Below are 22,966 nucleotides of genomic sequence, written 5' to 3' on the forward strand. Positions count from 1 at the left end.
TCTCTCTCTCTCTCTCTCTCCTCTCTCTCTCTCTCTCTCTCTCTCAAAATGGCGTCGGCATTATGTCCGTGTAAAGATAAATTTGTCTGTTGTGTGAATGCGTTAATGTGTTGTGAGGAGCAGCGGCGCAAGGGCCTTTTGTCGGGCCGCGGCGGACGGACGGACTCTGAGATCAATATTCCTCTACGTGGGAGCTCCGAGGCTGGGGGAGTTTTTTGAACTGCTCCCATTATCGAGGCCGCTTTTAATTAGTTTCTAGTTTAATGTAGCTTTAGAGGTAGTTTTGCGCCGAATACTGTCGTTGCGTATGTTTGTGGTAATGTTCTCCTTTTTTCGTTTGTTTGTTAGTGTGTTGTTTTGTGCTGTTAGTCCGCGTCAAACAAGCATCGCGCCGCGGTGAACTGTGCCAGCGGTCTGAAAGGGAAATATGGCCCTCATTAATTTTACCTATTCATGTCTGGAAGTAGGTCACACGCCTTCATACAAGGGCAGAATAAGTTTCGTGTATCACATTTTCATATTTACGATAATTAGTGTTGCAAAGAACTTTTTTTTTTTTTTGGGGGGGGGGGATACGAGTGCAAGGCATGGAAACGAAGGGTTTGACTTGGTGGCAGCTAGTATTGTAAATGTCTCTGTGTGAGACGTCATCTTGCTGCACATAAGCATTCCTTTGCTGTGTGTGTGTGTGTGTGTGTGTGTGTGTGTGTGTGTGTGTGTGTGTGTGTGTGTGTGTGTGTGTATAGCTTACATTAGTTGTATTATATTATATGTATTAGTTGTATTATATTTACTGAGGTGTTTGTGCATATATTGTACAGAACAATCCCTGGGATTTCCTGAAAATATAAGACGTATCCATTGTGGTTAGTGAACAGCGTATCTTGTGATCAGCAGTTACTGTACCGTCCCCAGCAGCCAGTTGTGGGGCTTGCTGACGAGCCTTGCCTAGTCGGCGCCACGGGTCCCGGGACCCTCTATGACTCAGGGTTCCCGCCAGGGCAGAGTGTGGCGCGCCGTAGTGACGTCAGGTGCCGGGGTGAGCTGTAATCACCTTCACAGCTCTACGCAGACTCACTATGAAATTAACAATGTATAAAATGCGCACCTGCGCCAGGATTAGTCATTCCAGGAAACGGGAAAGCTACTCTTAACGGGCGGAGCCTCAGGAGGGATAGTAGGTTTGGCAACATTGGGTGCAGCCCCTCCTTTACAGAACACACACACACACACACACACACACACACACACACACACACACACACACAGAGTGCCATTTCAGCAGCGCCCTCCTATAACATAATGTCAACACGTCCTGTGGCTCCGTGCCTACCGGGCCAACCCGGGGCTCACCATCTAACTCCTGCAGCCGCCGCACGCCCTGCCTGCCTCACGCTCATGCTCTCGAACATTATTTTGGCCGCGCACCACAGCGAGGAAGCCCAGGCTCGCTCTCATGTATTTGTTCCCGGTCTTACTCTGACTTCCTGGTATCGTTCAGTGCTGCTGTTATTATTCTTTGTATAAACCTTTTTTGTTTGTCCCTTAAAATTTAAGGTGTGTGTGTGTGTGTGTGTGTGTGTGTGTGTGTGTGTGTGTGTGTGTGTGTGTCATTAGGAGCACTCTGCACAGCCACCCTTCCTTGCACAGCGCAGGCAACGTAACTGCTCGTGTTTTGCTGTACTCTCGTGGCGCGCATCTGCCTTGACCTTTCCTCTCACCTTCCCACGCCAGCATCTATTTTTCCCAGTGTTATTTGTAATGCCACCAGCTGCGCTCTTGTTACTTTTTAAAGCGTGTTGAATAATTTATGCGCGAGGGTTTGCTTTGAAACATCTTTGTTGTGACTGGTGTCTGCCATTGTTTGAGGGCAACGTGGTGAGGTCTTACAGTCCCGAGAAATTCAACCACTGGTAGCGTGACTGGCACGAGGTGTGGGGTAATAGTAAAATGCACCATACATGTATTGTTGTTATTGGATGCAGGTTTCGCTTTTTTTTTTCACACAGATTACCGGTGTGCCATTCATTTACCAGTGAGTGAAGGGCGGCATGTGATTACCGATAATGCAATTTCACGGTCAGCTTAATTTGCCCATCAGCGGGTAGTGGCGCGATGTTGCAGGGTAACCGCTATCCCACACTGCTGCGATAATACATTATAATAGTATACATTAGTTGTTTGTTTAAGGGGCTCATGATGGGAGTGACGAAGACAGTTACGGCCTCGCCTTACCGATAAGTAAATGTGACGGCCACACCAGCCACCATCCCTCAGCACGGCACACTCGCTCACTGACTTGCACTTGAGGGAATAACAACTCTTTCCAGACTTAACAACACGGACTGAGGTGCGCGGCCTAGAGCTCCTCCTAATAGTAAGAAATAATAAACAAAACAAGAAATGCAAGGATCCTTCATCTATCATCGGGTTGTGAAGGATGAGAGTTTATTTATTTATTGCCACACCTAAACATACCACACTGTCTTGAGCACTGTAGATTGTATTCAGTGACTGCAGTGAAGTACAGTAAAATCCCTCTTATCCGGCATCAACGGGACCGCCGACATGCCGGATACTTGAATATTGCCGGATACCTGAATAGAAGTGAAATTATGTCCACAATCACCACCCTACACTCACGCATCTTACCTTAACAAAGATCAGCTGATCTGATCAGCTGCTTAAGTGTAAGCACAACACGCTTCCTCTTTTCTACAACTTTAGGCATGATGAAGGCGTCAGGCGGTAAACAGTGCACACGCGGGACTGAGTCACTAAGTAAACACAGTGCAGTGGGCCGCGGGTGGCGCGAAGCAGTGCGCTCTGGTGGCGAGGGGACAAAGTATGCCTCGCGCAGGAATTTTAATCGATTTTATGAGTATCGATTTTAAGGCTCGGGAAAAAATGTGCCGGATACTTGAAGCTGCCGGATACTCGAATGCCGGATGAGAGGGATTTTACTGTATTTTCCACTTTAGGTAAGCAGTTCACTCAGGTGTTACAACAGTATTTGCCTTATGGCAGTTTTGTTTCCGTTGGACTCTCCCAGCCTGACTCCACTCACGGACACTCATTACCACTCGAGGTTTCTTAATTCTATTTGTCTTTTGTTCTGTTCCCTTGGGTGAACCCTTCATTGTTGCTTTGGCCATTGTGTTGAGACTGTGCCAGGCTGGGTGTGGATAAGGTCACTGCAAGCTCAGTCACTGGCTTGGATCATCCATGGCTCTTTGAAATCATTAGATTTTATCTTTTCCCATCTCAATTGATACAAGATGGAGACTACTGATTTTATATTTATATTATTTAGTATTTATAATTGACCTTATATATATGCAGTATATCTTGCTTCAATTTTTCCTTTCATTTGTTAATGAACAAGTTACCTTGCACTGTATGTGCCAGAATATTTTATACACTTGAAAGCCTTTATGTACAAACTCTTGCCTTGCACTGTGTGTCTTAGCCATCAAGGAAAAATATAAAAAGTTTTTGTGACATTTCATACATTTTTCTTTTTATTAATGCCTTAGTTCTTGCCTTTTGAATTTCAAGGACAACATTGGACACATGATACATGTTCATTATAGTAATGCAAGAGTCCTATCTCTAATGGTTTTTACAATCTAGATACAAGACTTCATCGAATGCTTGGCATTTTGGCAGTGATTTCAGATCAGCATACAAAACAAGCAGCCAGAGTAATGAAAACTTGAAGGAAGTTGCTGCTGCACATTCCTATTGTATAAGTGCCATTTCTCAGGAAAATGTAGGTACATATTTGCTTATTAGTTGTACAGGCACTGATTGTAACAGAACGGCATTAACATGTCATGTTTGCTGGAACTGCAAAAGTTGAACTAGCAGAGTGCTCTACAAAATCCTTTTAGTGGACAGACAGACAGGCTTCATGACAGGTTAGTATGTGGGTGCTGCTCGACTTAATGACACATTTCAATTTCTTACAGAGGATCAAAGACTTGAATGAAGATTTCTGTGGAATGGATGTGAACACTCCACTTGGGGGAGAGCAGCCAGTGGAGGGCCTGGCCATCCTCACCTTCCCCACAAGACTCACAGCCGTGGCTGCCACCTCCACCGAGGTCTACACTGTTGTCTTCCTTGGCACGGCCCATGGACATCTCAAGAAGGTAGGTCAGCAGTTATGGCTTGATGGAAATATTGTCCAAATTAGGAGACAACTCACTGTTGTTGCACAGGCAATAGCTTGTCCCTGTGATGAGTCCTTGAGAGAAAATGTCCTTGCTTGTTAATATTGTGGCAGGTATTTAGTGCAGTACTTCAGTTTTGTAGTTTTGTCATGACTATTGTCATTATTTTTCTGAGTGAGATGTGCTAGTTGATAATTTCTAAATTTGTATCTTATAGAAATTTTTTGCCATCACTTCTGATTTCATATGTAAAAAATGCTTCTATTTTTGTATTTTTGGTCAGATGCTTCATTGCTTTAACATTTTCATGTTTTTGTGTTTGTCACTGTGCTGTGCTATCTTGATTATACTTTGTTGTTCTTAATTAGCCTTGTTGTTTTGCAGGTGGTAATTGAGAACCAGAACAATGCCTTGGAGTATGATGATATCGTGGTGGACCAAGGCTCTGCTGTAAGGCAGGACATGTTCTTTGACAAGGGTGGTGACCATCTTTATGTCATGACCAGCAACAAGGTATGTGGACTCTTATGAAATCAGATGTATCATGTATTGTGACCAAGTACTTGTCTCAGATGCTGGATTGTGACCAGTTAGTTGTCTCAAATGCTGTATGAGTTGTTTATACTTGCCTCTGATTTTCTTGGTGGTGTTTGATGTCTTCCTACAAACAGGTTTTTAACTAATTTTCATTATGGTTTTCTAATCATCCTTCCTTGGCAGGTCTCTAAGGTGAAAGCTCAAGAGTGCAGCATTTATGAGGGGTGCAACCAGTGTTTAGGGGCTCGTGACCCGTACTGTGGATGGTGCTCACTGGAGAACAAGTGCTCCTTGCGTAGGGATTGTCGTGATGCCACTCAGGATCCTCAGCACTGGGTCAGCTACAAGACAGGCCGCTGCACCACCATCACTCAGGTCATGCCAGACAAGCTGCAACGCACAACAGCCAGGACGGTATGTGGTATATGGGGTGGTGGTGGTGATTACGGGCGGCTGGTCCATAAGGGCTGGTGGGCTGCAGACCTCCCTGTTTCAGCCTTGCCAGGCAGATGAGTGATCCATTCATATAATTCATTTTATACAAATAAATAATATTATACTTTTATATTCCATTCAGTATTTTTTTTTTTCTATCATTTTCTAACAAAATACAACCAGATTTGATAGATTAATTACAGAGTAAAACACTTCTTCCAGGATTGGCGTAGTGCCAGCCAGACTGTAGCAGGGTTGGAGTCAGTTTAGCCCTGCATGGCACCCTGAGTAGGGAGTGTTATTCACCCTCTGTGTTAAACAAATAGTGCATTACATTCATGATTCGTAAATACTAGCCAGTTTTAGCACCCTACGTGACAACCGAAGCTTAGTTTCAGTGTCATGGTTACTTCAATACTACATATTGTACTTAATAACTTGATAAATGTTCCTCATAGCTTTGGCAATACATAATTTTTTAATTATGAGCCTATGAGTACAAAACATAACATTTGTGATTCAAATAAAACTGCCTACAGCACAGCCTCATTAGTATTGTAATCTGCAAGTATTATGCAGCCCCCATTATTTTTTTACCACGAGCTGCCACTGATGGTGACAGTGATTTGGCACCAAACCATATCTTCAGGAATGGTTGAGATGCACGATCCTAAAAGATGTAAATGGTTCATGAATATAAGATGTATAATGTTAAAGTATGGATTGTTCTCAAATCTAGAAAGTGCATTAGGAGTTCTTGAAAATAAAAAAAAAATTGCATGATAAAGGATGTGAATTGTTATCAGGCATGTAGAAATCATTAAAAGGATGTGATTTTTTTTTTTTTTTTTTCATCTATAATTTATGTGTATAGACTTGGAATTTATTTTGTGGTATGCTTATTTTCATTTCACCTATAATGTGTTTTACTATAGCTCCTTCCTTTTTCCTTGTGACAGCTGTCTCTCAACATCGACAACCTGCCATCTGTAGAAGGCTCATTGCAGTGTGTGTTTAGTGCCATGAATAAAGACCTGACTACTGATGCCACACGGACGGCCCAGGGGGTCTCCTGCACCACCCCGAGGAATGACATGCTGCCAGACATCCCTCAGAACCAACGTGAGTGTGTGTGTGTGTGTGTGTGTGTGTGTGTGTGTGTGTGTGTGTGTGTGTGTGTTATCTTTGTTGACTGAACGTGAGTAGATGTCATTATGACTGATGTTCTTAGCCACTGCAGTATCATTTGACAAGAAGTAAAAATGTCAAGAATTATCATCATGGAGTGTAATTGAGTAACACTAGTACTGTAGTAATAGTATTGTTTTTTGTACCTTCATAAGCTTTTCTGTTCTTGTCCAACAGATCACTTCACAGCCAAGCTATCAGTGCGCAAATCAGAGGGTCCCGAGTTTGTATCAACCAACTTCACCTTCTTTGACTGCAACACATACAGCTCATGCACGGAGTGTGTGTCTTCACCTTTTCCCTGTGACTGGTGTGTAGATGGCCATCGCTGCACTCATGACTCGGCTGAGAACTGTCGCAATGATGTCTTGGTCAATGGCATCAACGTAAGTCCATGATGATCAGTAATGGCTGGGCCAGAGATGCTTTTGTTGTTTATGTCTCTTTTAGATCAGTGTATGTCATACACTATATGCTTTTTAACTTTATAAATTTCCTTGCTTGCATCTAGATTGTTTATTTTAGGAGTTAGTAAGATGTACTATTTGGATGTATTGAATGAAAAATAATCCTCATGGTTATATTTTCAATATGTTACACTTTCTGCAGCGTGTGGGTCCCAGCATCAGGAGTGGACCTGCCTTTTGTCCCCGAATCAATTTTGTTGAGAGTCAAGAGATCTTGGTGTCCTCAGGCACAGACAAGTCCATCAAAGTCAAGGTGGACAACATTGCGGTGAGTCTCTGCAAACATTGCAAGTGAAGACTTCCAATAAACATGATATGAACAATTGTGCTAATTTAATTGTAAAAACTGTTAGTAATGCTATTTGGAGCTGTGAGCTAAAGTTAAGTCATTCTGACTGCAATCATGTGAATGGCATTTTTCTAAGCATAGAATCATGACTTATACAATCCTGGATAGTGAAATGGTGTAAAGTTGAGACAGCAGAGCTCAAATTTTATCCTTAAATCTCTATGACATTGTTTGTTCATGCTTGCTTATCTTTCCCATTTCCTCATTTAGGATATTCAGATTGTTGCTACTATTGTTGTTGGTACTATACATAATTTCTTTATCATCTGTTCATTTACTTCTGCTTGCTTATCTCTCCCCACTCCCTCATTTAGAATTTTGAAATGGTACTACCACTGCTGCTATTGCTAATAATGTTCTACTACTACTACTACTAGTACTACTGCAAGTAGTGTTGGTGATGGTAGTAGCATCATTGGCAGCACATGGGTTTTTTAATCATGGTTGTAACAACAAGAGGGGAGAAGAAAAAGAGTGTTGTCCCTACTCATATCACCATAGGGATGTAAGATATCCCTGGACTTGAAAGAGGAAGAAGGGAATGGGGAGAATTAGGTGGATATGACTGATTATTTAAAGGAAAGATACCAAATCAAGTTCCTTTCTGCTAGGCCAGATGTTTCCATCCTTGGCTGTACCACTGAGACAACACATCTCTCTCTCACTAGTGGCATACAGTATCCCTGTTATGTGAACATTACTTTGATATTAGTATATTTAGACTGCACAGAAAATTTAAAACTTGTGATGAGTAACATGCAAATATTGTAGAATGAAAGTATGTAGTTGAACTGTAGTATTTTTCATACAATATTTTTATCAGGTTCTTAAGCCTTTGCTGTATCTTAATGTATGTCTTTACTCATAAGAATATCTGAGAGGTAAAGGCAGTATGTTGATAGAACCATTAGGGCTGTGAATTTTTTTTTTTTTTTTTTTTTTTTTTTTTTTTTTAAGCGTAATGGGAATAGCTAACAAAATGTTGGATGACTGCCACCTTTGAAGAAAATCCTTGGAGTAAGGACTCAGATATGCATGTAGATGCTAGTACATGAGCCTACCACACTCATGACTTAACCTCAATAGCCAGTTTTTACACCAGCATTCATGATGCCTGTTGAATGCCACACCTTACACTAACATAAAAATCCCTCCTTAGCTAACCATCAAATTTGTACAACCAAGCCACCTTCAATCAACATCAAGCCTTATTATTTATGTTTCCTTTTCCCTGTACAGCAATTCATCACCCAGACACGATTTGTGTGTCAGTTCAACATTGAGGGTCGAGTCACCAGCGTCAGCGCCAACTTGCTGAGTGACACTATCTACTGTGACCGCATGGAGTTTGCCTATACCACTGCTGCCCCCTCCACCAATGCCACCTTTGCTGTTATCTGGGGTGGCTCCAAGCCCCTTGACAACCCTCAGAACATTCATGGTGAGTCTGTCTGTTCTACTACTCCATTAGATTGATATCTGAACATTTTAGTCACCATATTGATCTCATTATTTCTGTCCACTACCTAATTTTTTTCATCTTAACAGTGTTGGTATACCAGTGTCATCTGATGGCTGATAACTGTGGCATGTGCCTGAGCCTGCCAGAGAGGTACCGCTGTGGGTGGTGCCAGTCCACCAGTCGCTGTGAAGTGCAGGACAAGTGTGATGGAGGTTCCTGGCTGGACCGTGAGCGGACCTGCCCCATCATAAATGTGACAGACTTCTATCCCAAGAGTGGACCGTGGGATGGTGGCACCAATGTCACTATTGAGGGTGAGGAGTAACTTTGTTTAAGCTTGTATGTCTTTGTTTGGAGTTTTATAGGAATTATATTATGAAAATAGAATACAGTAAAATCCCTCTCATCCAGCATTCGAGTATCCAGCACATTTTTCCCCGAGCCTTAAAATCAATAAAAAATCAATGTGTACTCATAAAATCGATTAAATTATGATTAATTATGAGGACGGCACAATCCCCGAGTTCCAAAAACAGTTTAATGTTAAGGATGCGATATTCATGGCTTCACTTGCTTAGCTAGATGTTAAAAGGCAAACATTGATGTGATGTTGGTGCAAATTGTACCCTTTGATGATGTGTGATGATGAGGATGATGAGGAGTTTGAAGGGTTTGTAGGTGGCATGAAAAATTCGGTGGTGAGCAAGCTGAGGGAAATGGGGGGGAAATGTGCAACTTAAAGTGACAGATGAAGCGTTACAGGAACGGGTGGATGTGGACGAAAATCAGGCCGTAACATTCACTCTCACAGACGAGGAACTTATCAACGCTGTAGTAGAAGATCATTTAGAGAAAATTAGTGATGATAGTGATGATGATGATGGTGATAAGTAACTTGGGAACAGGCTGCGAAACACATAGTTGGCTTTGTCAGGTTTGCTGAGCAGTGCACATACATGTCAACCTGAGATGTTATGACCCTTCACTGCATTGAGAATGAGTTTTTGCTGCAAAGAAGAAGGAGCTGCAAACAAGGAGACGTTAGAAACTATTTTAAAGTAGCTTGTAAGGGAAAAGAAGTGGGGCAAACGAGTACAGAATCTGATGATGTTGATTACCCGGAGGGTGTTGAATGAGAGGTGTGGGGAGCGAAAAAGTGTCACAAACACTCGTACATTTTCACATCTTTATTGTATGCTATATATGCTGGCTAATATTGAATAAAGCAAATAAGTGTATATGTACTTTATTTTTGTAACCCATCAACTTATTTATAAGAGGAAAGTATCAAAGAGAATGTTAGTACAGTAGTATTGTGTGTTGGTGAGTGTGAGGTGACAGCGCGGGTGGCGACGCACAGGACGGTGATCAGCTGATCTTTGTTATGGTAAGATGCGTGAGTGTAGGGTGGTGATTGTGGACATAATTTCACTTCTATTCAAGTATCCGGCATGCTTCAAGTATCCAGCATGTTGGCGGTCCCATTGATGCCAGATAAGAGTGATTTTGCTGTATAAAGAAAATAAAGAGCCAAAATATTTAGGCAGGGTAGATGCAAATTATAATATTATGAATTCCTTTTCTGTAGGCATCAACTTGGGGAAGAAGATAGAGGACATCTATGAAGGCATCACTGTGGCAGGGATCACCTGCCAGCCGTACCGCGAGTCTTATGTTAAGACGAAGAGGGTAACCTGCATGGTGGACTCCCCGGGTGTGAATGACTTCAAGGAGGGACCGATTCTGGTGAAGGTGAAGGGAATTGACCGTCACATGTCACACGATAGCATCCAGCTGGTAACATGGCAGATTTTTTTTGTTTATTTAAGTTTGATTTTTTTTTTTTTTTTTTTTTTTCTATATTATTATTATTGGTTTCATATTAACATTTAGTTTATTTTGTTAATATTATTTGATTTCATAAGATTTGTTTTCCAGTGTTTTTGAGTATGGATTGAAATAATTTGTGAATTTCTAATTGATTATTTGTTGTTAATGTTTTCTTGGTTTTTGGTTTCTTTTCTTTATATATATATATATATATATATATATATATATATATATATATATATATATATATATATATATATATATATATATATATATATGTTACAGTCAATACCTGAATCCAGACAATTTGTAAAGTGACTTATTTTTTCAGGCAATTTGTGAACTGCCTGGTTAGGTTAGGTTAGGTTAGGTTAGGTTAGGTTAGGTTATCCTAACCTAACCTAACCTAACCTAACCTAACCTAACCTAACCAGGCAGTTCACAAATTGCCTGAAAAAATAAGTCACTTTACAAATTGTCTGGATTCAGGTATTGACTGTAACATATATATATATATATATATATATATATATATATATATATATATATATATATATATATATATATATATATATATATATATATTTTCAGTTTATTTTCATATGCTGCCAAGTCACCTCCAAACCATCCCCTGTCACATCCTTCCATACATTCACCACCCATACCCCGCCTTCTCCCTCTCTCTCATGTAATTGTGCAATGTGCATGCTACCCAGTTACTCACATTTCTAAAATATATCCATTACCATCCAGAGGCTCTTATTTCCCATCCATACCTTTCCTTGCACTTACTTACTTCTTGACTTATTGTTCCCCATCCACACTTATCTCAAACTTGTTTCCTTTCTTTATTTCCTCCTCCCTCTCCTCCCACTTCTTGATATATAACATGTATACACAGACTAAATGTGACTCCCATTTACTAGGTTGAAAAGGAGTACCGTGGAGAGAGTATTGAGAAGTACAAGTTTGTGAACCCTGAGATCACAGACATTACACCCTCCTCTGGGCCGAGATCAGGAGGCACATTGCTCCACATCATTGGTCACCACATGAATGCCGGGAGTCGTATTGAGGCCTTCATCAGTGACCGTCCCTGCAAGATACAGAGGTGCGTGGCATATCAGGAAACACTAGAGGAGAGGGATGAGTTTACAGTTGAGGAAGCACTATGAATTTTTCTGGAACTTCTCTTGAGTTTACCAGTTTTATAGCTATTGGGAAAAACAAGACTTTGATATTCGTTAAAACTAGAAAGAGAGGAAGTAAGGAAGGGTGTTAAATCTAGAAGTAATTATTTAGTGCTTTCACTCACTTTCTTGCAAACTTTTTCAAACTTCACAGTTGACAAGATAAACAGGAACATAGAAGAGCAAAGCATAGGAAAGCAAAAGATCCTTGACTGAAACCTTGTGTACTATATCATATATTAGGCAGACTCACATTTTGGAAAATGGAAGGGAAAGGAAGAGAATCAGTGAATAGTGCAGGATGAAACTGAACAGGAACAGCAGGTATCCCCATCTCTCAAAATTTGGAAAAAGGGGTGTGATTGTGTGTGTGTGTGTGTGTGTGTGTGTTTGTCCATGTGTCCTTGTGTGTGCTAATCTCCTCATATCTTTTACCACAGTGCTAACGCTACAGTAGCCACCTGCATCACCTCGGATGCCTCCACACTGACTGAAGGAAAGATTGCCATGAACTTTGACAATGGGCACCGCCAGTTGGAAGGGAAGTTCTTCACCTATGTAGATGATCCCAAGATACATTCTGTGAAGAGTGGACGAGCAGGTCAAGCTGGAATGGTGAGTAGTATCTGCCAATGTAAGCCAGTGACACCACCAGAGTTCCAGTTGATGGGTGGTGTATTGTCTGTCTGAAATGTAAAGGATGAACGTTTTAGTGTCAGAATTCCAGTAATTATATTTATAGTATTAAACACTTTTCTTGTCTTTGACATTTTTTAGGTTATATTTCTATGATTTTTCATTTACCAAACTGTTGTTTTTAATGTTAACGCACTTTTTCCCAGCGCAATGGTCCTCGGGGCATACCATCAGGCGGCATTGTCATCACTGTGGATGGCACCAACTTCAATGTGATCAAGGACCCAAAGATGTATGTTGTGTACAAAGGGAAGGAGTTCTCCAGTGTAAGTAAATACTTCAAACAATTAGTGATTGGTTAAAGCTGTATCTGTTACTGGCAATAAGTGTCAGGGGAAAAAATATACACACAGGAAAAGTTTGTACATTAGCTGATCAAGTGGCCATGTGACATTTGTTAATTCTTTATTGGGATGTAGTGACTGTTCATTGTTAATGCTTATGACATGCAAAATAAACTGATTGTTTATTGGTTTCACTTAAATCATCATGAAAAGTACTTCATAGTTGGATGAATTTTAAAAAGATTAGTTTTAATTTAATATATTCATGTATGTGACAGATTAGATGTTACATGGGAGGCAAATAATGAAAGCCTTTACTTCTTGCATGCAGCCTTGTGAGGTGAAAAACTCAACTCGGATGGAGTGTCGGTCACCTGCCATCTCAGTCTCTGCTAGTGAACGTATTGACCATGAGAATGGAATGCTTCTGGACTACGGCTTCCTCATGGACCACGTGAAGACTGTGCGCAACTTGAACAAATTTCCAGACTTCCCTGCCTTCAGGGTGTTCCCAGACCCCCTGTACCATCCATTTGAGGACACCAACAGTGTGAGTTTTCACATCTCTTGAAGTTGCCATGATTCTCTGCTCATTAGTGTGTCTGCCTCTAATGACTGTGGTTTGCTAACACGGCAGTATTCGTATGGAATTATTAAGGCTCAAAATAGCTGATGTAAAATTCATTTAAATCCATTACTAACAACAATACTCTCATGCAGCATTACTTAACTCCTCTTTGCATTCACCTTCAGCTTTCCTGTAGTGAATGCTACATGAAAATCAAGCAAGCAGCTAAAGCAAATTCCACGCACTCACTTATCATATGGTGTGTGTGTGTGTGTGTGTGTGTGTGTGTGTTACTAGTCAGAATAAGTATAATGACTTAATTAGATACAGTATACCCAGTTTCATTTATTAATACCTTTATTTATATTCCTTCATTCTGTTTTACTTATTCTTTTATTTCTTTATTTTTATATAACAAAATTTACCATACTACTCAGCTGTTTACCATATGACATGTGTCAGTTACCACCAGACTGAAGCATAGGAGAGCTCAAGATCTGAATAGGTTAATGGCTACTTTGGGCAAACTATTATAGAGTTGCCATTGGTGCTCTTACATTACTTGAGTTTCCATATATCAGATCCCTACTGTAGTTCATTTACTTTTTATTGTGGACTCTGATTGGTCTCAACCCTGAACCCAACATAACAGCAGAGTGTTTCATTGATTGATTTCCATAATGCAATGCCATCTAGTGTGGCATTGCTTGAAGTCTGTGTGCAGCTGGGAACTTCACATTCTTGCATGAGTATCTTTTTTATTTTGTGTGTGTGTGTGTGTGTGTGTGTGTGTGTGTGTGTGTGTGTGTGTGTGTGTGTGTGTGTGTGTGTGTGTGTGTGTGTGTGTGTGTGTGTTCCCAGCATACTCAACTGAAGTTGTAGCTTTGATACTCCTTGAGAAATGGAAATGGAAGTGTGGCCAGACTAGTGTTGTGAGAACATGCATCAAGAAATGATTGAAACAAGGTATAATTAGGAAGTTTCTTGAATTTCACTTAACAGTATAGGGAAGACATGTTAGTGGTGAAACAGGACTCTGTACCAATCAGAAACTATAGTGCTTTGGTTAAGGATTGTCAAAAACTATTTCCATCATAGATTTTGAGCATGAAAGAAGCTCCAATAGAGATGGAGCACTCAGATAAGCAAGAAGGAAATGTTTGGATAAGGAGAGGTGGAGCCTCTGCTGTGGTAGTCTCTTAAGGGGCACTCCTGGAGGGAACCAGAGAGAGAGAATTTTAGTGTAGATAGGTTATGGTATATGGGGATATAGTTTTTTTTATTATTATTATTGTTATTATTATTATTATTATTACTAATACAAAGGATCATATGTAGAATTTGCTCTTGAAGCACAGTACAATAGATGCAGCTCAGTTTTGGTTTTCTTATAATACAGTGTATTATTTTAACTTAAATCTTTATTCTGAAGGACTAAGTTTGTGCTCCCATTTTTCACTATAATGTACAAGAGCAGTATTATGATTCCACCTTACTTTATTAAGCACCAGATCTCCTGTTTGTTCCATGTACTGAATGATCATCAGTGACTGTAATAAGAAAAGTTTGGTTTTAAAAAATTATCACAGCATGTTGGTAAAAATAGAAAGAAAAAAAAAAGAAGAAAAGGATTTTGAAGTCTTCAAAGTTATTAGTACCTTGAGAACTTCTGGTATATGGATGCTGTTTTGAGGTGGACAGAAATAGAGGAGGACACCCCTCCAGGTTCCCTCAAGAATAAATGATGGAGAAAAATATCAGAATCCCAGTGTGTGTGGGCTTTCAAGAACAAGAGCCGTGAGGCAACTGACACCCATGCAACCGTAGATGAAGCTGGACTACATGAAGAGAATGCAGAGGAGTGTTGATAGGTAAGCTTGGTTTCCTTTGTTTTATACATTTATTTATTTATTTATTCATTTATTAGTAAGAGGAATCATACAAAGAATTTTATTTGATTAATTTCTAAACTCAAAGCAGATATCCAATTGTGTGTATGTGTATGTGTGCGTATGTGTTGGGCTCAAGTACTGAAATTCAGTATGGTATAGTGTTTACAAATTATGTAAACCTTAATATGTGACAGTCTGTTTTTATTTGGTCACATAGATATTAAATTTTCAAATGCATATGATTTTGTGATAAATGGATGTTTTTCAGTTCCTATATGTGATGAATTTTAATTATACAAAAGCTTAATGTTACTTAACTATGCCATTTGTTTTGACTTCATAACCACGCATCTCCACTATTTGTTCATAATCATCAAGCTTCTGAAGCATGATTGCATCCAAGTTACCATCAGTTTTATGGCTGTACAATGCATGCAGTTATCTGTATCCATATACATACAATGATTGCATGTATGTTTCATCAGCCTGAAGCACGAAGAGCTGAAACAGAAAAATTGTTATTATTATTCTATTGTGTGTACTTTGAAAGTCATCAGGAGTTATTTTTATACATTTTTTGCTTTTAAAGAAATAGTTGGATTTTGTATTGACTTGTTATTGAGCCACAAGGCTGCCAACCAGTGAGTTGCACGGAGTTCACGTTTTTCTGGACTTCTTAAGCAAGCACAGCTAATTATAAAATGCTTGAAACTCACAACAGAATGTTAGAGGTACTTTAAATCATCTCTTTTTGTTCAATGAAAAAAAATCAGTGCAAAAGTATAACATTGTTTTCGAGTACAGGACTAATTACAAGTACTTGAACCCAAACAGGATGTCTCGGCTTTGTGTGAATTATAGTTCCCAGGAATAGTAAGACACTGTTTATCTGCCAAGCCTTACATCTAGTGCACTGGTGTAATTGTTTTAACTTTTGCAGAGCGAGATAACGGTTTTTGCCCACATTGAAGAGCTGGAAGTACCACATACACATCCTGAAGAGGCAGAAATACAGCATACAAACCTAACCTCTGGGATTGAAGCAACAGAGATACTTTTAAGAATTGTGGAGCAAAAGATATCCAAGTACAGGAAATATCAATGGATGCTATTGTCACTTAAGAGTGAGCTAATGCATGAGGAAGGACAGCCAGGGACTACTAATGCCACTCATTCTGTGGTGTACACATAAGTGGCATCCACCAACCCTTCCAAACTAGTTTGGAGAACAGTAGATTGCTTTTAATATGTTCAGTTTTATTTTACATTTATGAAAGTAAAGATGTTCTAGTTTGTAAGGTTTAGTATACAAGTATTCTTGTTTTCCCAACATACACCACCATAAGAACAGAATGAAAATAAAATCGTAACCAGAAAATGTCCAATTACACTCAACCCAAAGTGTGTCGCAGAAAAACGTGATGTGGAAGGATCACAGTTTATGAGATTAATTGTAATTTGCTCAGTCACCCAAAATTCACCCTACAATATTTCCTTTATATTAGCATAGGACCACCAGATCCATAATACTGCTTACTGTTGTTGTGTGTCACAGAAACACGCCATGACATGCCTCGATAATCTATTGTTTTCTACCTCATACGTCACATGTCTACCTCATACTTCATGTGATTGCTCAGTTCTCCTGGGTGTAGTTTTAAACATGAAAGTAGTTTCCTCCATATTGAATGTTTGGTCTTGGGTGTTCTAACCTGACTCAATGGTGTCATGAATTGAGGATATGCCCTGGTACTGGCAGGGTCACTACTTTTTGCTTCACTTGAAATCAAAACATTCTTCACCATTTTCCTTACCCTATAAATCTTTCACCTAGCCATTGGAAGCATTGAATGAGGTTGGCTCTTTTACTCCCTTCTTCTGAGCCACTGTATGATAAAGTTGTCTGGTAGTTTCCTTTACATCTCTCATCTTCACTGCCACATTATTTCAAGCTTGTCATACCACACATCTTGCCAGCAGTTGTGAGGTCTTGGTGATAGTTGACTGTGATGTATTCTTGCTTGTGTCAGTATGGACCAGCTCCATATGCTTTACATATGTCTTCTCGTAAATTGTTATCATGTTTGTTTCATTGATGCCGCACTTAACTAGCACCAGTCTTTCTACAGGAGTCAATGTCTTCCTCCTACTACTCTTTCCTTTTGCTGGCGGCCCAGGTAGGGCATGGAGATTGGTGGACCCAGTGACTAGAGGGACTCAGCCATTTGAATCAATCAAACCACAATGTGGGTTTTGCTTTCTGAAATTCACTTACAAGAGTGGTGCTGGTATGAACCAATGAAAAATGAACATAATGCTTAAACCATTGGAAACAATCATCAACTGATGATAAGGCTTTGAGATCCACCAGGCTGGTGTGTGAATGGCGCACATGCACAACATGAGTATGGATGCAAAACTATATACATAACATATATACATAACAGAAATCTTATTGAAGACATGATGTGGAAAAACACAATGTGGAAGTGTGTGATCTACAAGGGTTGAGTGTATAAACTTTTAGAATTTGAAAATTCACTATTTGCATCCATTCATAGTAAGTGGAAAATCATGTAATGACTCTGCATTATGGTTGCCAGAAATCTTTGTGTCAGATTTGATGTATAGCTTCGCATATACCATTTACCTATCTTAATTAGCATCTTTTCTTAGTTTAGCAAGTAGGTAATTATATTTTATCCATTCACACATTTAAAAATAAAGATTACTAACCTTTGGAGTTTGATTTTGAATTTCATGCTGCTGTTTATGAAACCAAGTTTGTATTATGAAAAGAAAATTCTCTCTCTCTCTCTCTCTCTCTCTCTCTCTCTCTCTCTCTCTCTCTCTCTCTCTCTCTCTCTCTCTCTCTCTCTCTCTCTCTCTCTCTCTCTCTCTCTCTCTCTCTCTCTCATTATGTATTTCTTTTACATCAAATACTCATGTATAAGTGACTTGAATGTAATTGCTCATTGACATTTTCTTTCCTCTCCATTGTTTACTTCTTTCTCTCCCCACAGGTAAAGCAGTACAAGTCAGATTACCTGACCATCAATGGGATAAACTTGGATCGAGCTTCACAGGAAATAGATGTGGAAGTGTTGATTGGTGCAGAGTCCTGCAACGTGACCTCCCTTTCCAGGTCACAGCTCACCTGTCGGCCCCCAAGAGAACAGCCAGAGCCACTGGAGGGTGATGATCTGCCCCAAGTAGTGGTGAGTGTGATTTCATACACATGGTCACTTATTGCACATTTTCCTTGTTGAATATATGTTTTTGAGTTGATTTATATGCTTATTGTTGTCTAGTATATTGCATATTATGTCAAATTTTAATCCTGATACATATTACAGGTCAAAGTGGGCAATAATCTCATCTATGAAATTGGCTTCTTGGAGTATGCATCCAATACCAATGTGGGGACACTCTCCAAGCAGCTGATCATTGGGCTGTCTGTGGGAGCAGTCTTGCTCATCTTGATTCTAGTAGTGTGCCTCATTGTGTACCGCCAAAAAAGCAACCAAAACTCCCGTGTCCTTAAGAGTATGCAGGAACAGATGGATGTGTTGGAGCTCCGGGTGGCTGCTGAGTGCAAAGAAGGTATGACTGTTTAGATGCCACCAATCAACAATACTTACAGTAGTAGTATTAGTAGTAGTAGTAGTATTTACTTAAAAGAATGCTGATTTCTTTCATATGTATCTATATAGTACTTTGAATTTAAAATTTAGTTTTTCACATACATACAATGTTGCTCTCAGTATCAGAAATTTAAAAATATGACAGGCACACTTTGGTTTATGTTTCACCTGTTGAGGCAGTATGCATGACATGACATGACATGACATATTTACACTTGTTTTTCCCTTCTCCAGCATTTGCTGAGCTGCAGACAGAGATGACTGACCTCACCAGTGACCTGATTGGTGGTGGCATACCCTTCCTTGATTACCGCACATATGCTATGAAGATCCTGTTTCCAAACCTAGAAGAAACCACTGTACTGCAGATGGATCGTCCTGACTTAGCCCGCAAAGAGAAAGGCCTCAAACTATTTGGCCAGCTCATTATGAACAAGACCTTCTTACTACTCTTCATACGCACCCTTGAGTCCAACCGGTATTTCTCCATGAGAGACAGGTGAGTGGAGAGAATGAGTATGGAGGAGGATCCAAGCTGGAAATGAGAGATACATGTGTAAGGTAGAAATCAGTGCACATGTTTGAAGCTCATTTATTTCTCTGTGTATTCATTAGGTAATTTATTATCCTGAAACAGAGGTCTATTACAACTTGCTACAGTTGCCTGTTACATTTATTCATGACACCACATATAGGTTAGATGTAAATCAGAGTTTAATAGATATCAGCTGTCTACTTTGGATTTAAATACTTCAGATTGATGTGGAAGATATGAAACCCATAGCCATCACTGGCCTCTTAGTGCAGCATCACTAAGCAAGAAAATAACAGCAAAGCCTTTAGCTGTTCAACTGTTTATACCAATGAAGTCTTTGGGAAGTTTTGTTCCCTTATGCTGCATTTTATAGAAGTTATTGTAATAAAGGAGTAAGATAAAAATATACTGTCTCTAACACTTCCTTCTCCTTTTCCAGAGTGAATGTGGCTGCACTCATCATGGTAGCATTGCAGGGCAAGATGGAGTATTGTTCTGACATTCTCAAAACTTTGCTGGCAGAGCTCATAGAGAAATGTATTGAGGGCAAGATCCATCCCAAGCTCCTTTTCCGAAGGTAAGCTCATTAATAATTCAAACAGATATACATAAATGAACAAGCTTATAAATCCATAATTGAAAAAATGTGTACTTTGTTAACTGATGAAATAAACCTGCTATGGAGGGACACATGGATGGACTTGGGCTCCTATAACACCCCATGCTGCACTAACCGCTAGAAGAAAGTGAATTACAGTATTGTGAAGGTTCATTAACAGTTATCAGCAGGTATGACAAGGAAGGTAACAACAGTGCTGCAGGATGTCTGTATGGCAAGATGACAAATGAGAGATTGTGCTGGTCACAGCCATACTTACGAACAGATGGTCAACAGTGCTAATAATTCAATCTACCTTGATGTGCTACTTGCAACTCTTGTAGGAATTCCACCCCATTCTTATCATCTCACTTTTCTCTCCATACTTCTGTATTTCTGCAGAATGGAACGTAGATTTCAGAACATGTTGGATTTTTATATAAGCTTTATTATATGTACTTTATTCCTGGAATCTAGTGTATTTAATGTACCTAAATGGATCTGCAAAATCAGTTACTTTGTTTTGCTGAGAGCATTCAGCATCTTAGTTTATAGCTCTTTTATCCTAGAAAACAATGAATTTTACTATATGTAAACTCCAATTTATGCTTGGAAATTTTATCATGTGCATGTAGAGATATATTGAATATTTAAGTTAAGTTGTTCAACTGAGTTGATATTTCATATGTCCACACTGACTCTTGTCAAACTTTCAGGACTGAGAGTGTGGCAGAAAAGATGTTGTCATCCTGGTTCACATTCCTGCTGTACAAGTTCCTGAAGGAATGTGCTGGGGAGCCCCTTTACATGCTGTTCCGGGCCATTAAGCAGCAGGTTGACAAGGGCCCTGTGGATGCTGTCACCTCAGAGGCACGGTACTCCCTGTCTGAGGAGAAGCTCATCAGACAGAGCATTGACTTCAAGGAGATGGTGAGTAAGAGGATGCAGAGGACATGTGGATAGTAATATCAGTACAAAAAATCAGCAAAATGATTTCGTGTTGACACTTCAGTGGTTCCTTTTTGTAATCTTAAGAATATATAGATTTAGATATTGTTTTTAGATATCTTGAACACAGTACCAGTGAGTTTAATTTATACTATGGGCAGTATTTATCTCTCAAGATTTAATGACAGATATAGGAAGCTATAGGAAAGCATCCTGGTTGTAACTGAGATTATACCTGACCTGTACTATCTTATACCAATCAAAACTATTTCCATAGAATGTCACTAATAATATTTCCCTCTACTTCCACACACAGCAAACTTTTATCCTTCAGATTATTTGTTTCCACTTCTGTCCCATTCTTTTGTTAACTCCTTTAATTTTGTCTTTAATTTTGTCTTATTATTGACATTTTTCTTTCAGACTGTGTATGTGTCCATGTGCAACTTCTATGCGGGTGGAGTGGACGGACCCATGGAGGGAGGAGAGACACCTGTCAAGGTGCTGGACTGTGACACAGTGTCCCAGGTGAAGGAGAAGTCCCTGGATGCCATCTATCGCTCTTTTCCTTACTCCCAGCGGCCACGCCGGGAGGACCTTGACCTAGAGTGGCGTACAGGAACTTCAGGTGAGTGAAAGGGGTCAGAGTGACCTTTTTTGTAAGAGATGCTAACATTCAGAATTGTGTCAAGTTTCTTTTGGTTTATCTATCCATATCACTAACAACATTACCCTTTAGAGATTTCCTTCAAAGAAATCTCAGAAGAGCCTCCATCTTTTCTTGTATTCTCACTTTACATGATCAGATCTTATCCTTTTATTCTGTCTACTCACTCTATTTATCCATTTTCCTGGTGGCTTCTCTCACATCATCCTTCTGTTTCACTTAGGTATAAGTAACTATCGTTAATATTTATCAAAGTCCAACACATCTTGAAGTTTTCACTTTCATCCACTCCACAATTTACTCCCCTTAATCTATTGCCCATGCTTAAATTCTTATACACATTTATCTTGTTTTTTCAATCTAGTATTGACAGCCCACATGCTGTCTTAATGTAACCAATGTCCAGTCTCTCTCTCTCTCTCTCTCTCTCTCTCTCTCTCTCTCTCTCTCTCTCTCTCTCTCTCTCTCTCTCTCTCTCTCTCTCTCTCTCTCTCTCTCTCTCTCTCTCTCTCTCTCTCTCTCTCTCTCTCTCTCTCCATGTTTCATTACTTTATTCCTTCAGAATTTTCACATTTCTATTTTTTTCATGATCCATCTTTTTCTCACATGCATATTGACATCTTTATTCTTATGAATTTTGTGACATGCAGCTTACCTTCCTTTCCTCCACAGGCCGCCTCATCCTGTATGATGACGACTCCACAACAAGACCTGATGGAGGCTGGAAGAAGCTCAATACACTGGCTCACTATAATGTGCCAGACATGGCCCAGCTAACTCTCATACCCAGGCAGTCCTCCATATACAATTATATGTCAATCCTCTCTGACAAGTCTGATAAATCCCACAAATATGAGACGCTCAACATGAACAAGTATGCGTCTGGCAGCCCACCACTATCTCGCGCTACCTCACCCCTTAACCATGACAATGAGGCCGGGGTCAAGGTAGGAGCAAAGGTCCGTCTTGCCGCCCCAATTCCTGCCCAGCCGCCAAGCACTTATGTATGGCTGGCTGGCTCTAATTGTTGTTCTTGTATTTGTTATATTTTATTACACACACACACACACACACACACACACACACACACACACACACACACACACACACACACACACACACACACACACACACACACACACACACACACACCCATACACACACACACACACACACACACACACACACACACACGTATTTCTTTTTAGTTTGTATGTTGTGCTTTGTGAAATATTTATTGCAGTTCTTTTGCATGCTTGATGATATAATTTGGCTCACATATTGTCATGACCAATATCAGACAGTGGGATTATTTTTTGCAACTTAGATTGCTGTTATAGAATAGAATAGTAAAGACTAGTACTGTATCATTTATGTTTGTTATGGTCAATACTTTTAAGCCTATTCTTCTGTCTATAGATATGAATCACTTCTTGTTTTTTTTTATTTTATCTAAGCTTGTTGCTATTACTATTTTTTTTTTCTTTTTTCTTTTTTCTTT

General features: G+C 39.7%; 1 protein-coding gene across 4 annotated transcripts in view; it reads left to right on the top strand.

Annotated features, from left to right (window-relative positions):
* LOC135108400 (plexin A3-like) overlaps positions 1-22,966 on the top strand; it is a 78,863-nt gene that overhangs the window by 48,336 nt on the left and 7,561 nt on the right. The window contains exons 3-22 of one of the 4 annotated variants that reach the window (XM_064019353.1): positions 3,972-4,154; positions 4,560-4,688; positions 4,896-5,126; positions 6,107-6,269; positions 6,513-6,721; positions 6,945-7,070; positions 8,391-8,592; positions 8,700-8,927; positions 10,202-10,410; positions 11,370-11,554; positions 12,074-12,248; positions 12,476-12,595; positions 12,945-13,163; positions 18,097-18,291; positions 18,430-18,676; positions 18,952-19,216; positions 19,692-19,829; positions 20,567-20,780; positions 21,222-21,426; positions 22,138-22,424. In XM_064019353.1, the coding sequence (XP_063875423.1) occupies positions 3,972-4,154; positions 4,560-4,688; positions 4,896-5,126; positions 6,107-6,269; positions 6,513-6,721; positions 6,945-7,070; positions 8,391-8,592; positions 8,700-8,927; positions 10,202-10,410; positions 11,370-11,554; positions 12,074-12,248; positions 12,476-12,595; positions 12,945-13,163; positions 18,097-18,291; positions 18,430-18,676; positions 18,952-19,216; positions 19,692-19,829; positions 20,567-20,780; positions 21,222-21,426; positions 22,138-22,424 (3,930 nt within the window). The remainder of the gene's footprint in view (positions 1-3,971; positions 4,155-4,559; positions 4,689-4,895; positions 5,127-6,106; positions 6,270-6,512; positions 6,722-6,944; positions 7,071-8,390; positions 8,593-8,699; positions 8,928-10,201; positions 10,411-11,369; positions 11,555-12,073; positions 12,249-12,475; positions 12,596-12,944; positions 13,164-18,096; positions 18,292-18,429; positions 18,677-18,951; positions 19,217-19,691; positions 19,830-20,566; positions 20,781-21,221; positions 21,427-22,137; positions 22,425-22,966) is intronic. The other 3 variants (XM_064019354.1, XM_064019355.1, XM_064019356.1) reach the window with 3 other exon arrangements.

Source organism: Scylla paramamosain, chromosome 17 (assembly GCF_035594125.1).
Source record: "Scylla paramamosain isolate STU-SP2022 chromosome 17, ASM3559412v1, whole genome shotgun sequence".
In the NCBI taxonomy this organism is placed as follows: domain Eukaryota; kingdom Metazoa; phylum Arthropoda; class Malacostraca; order Decapoda; family Portunidae; genus Scylla; species Scylla paramamosain.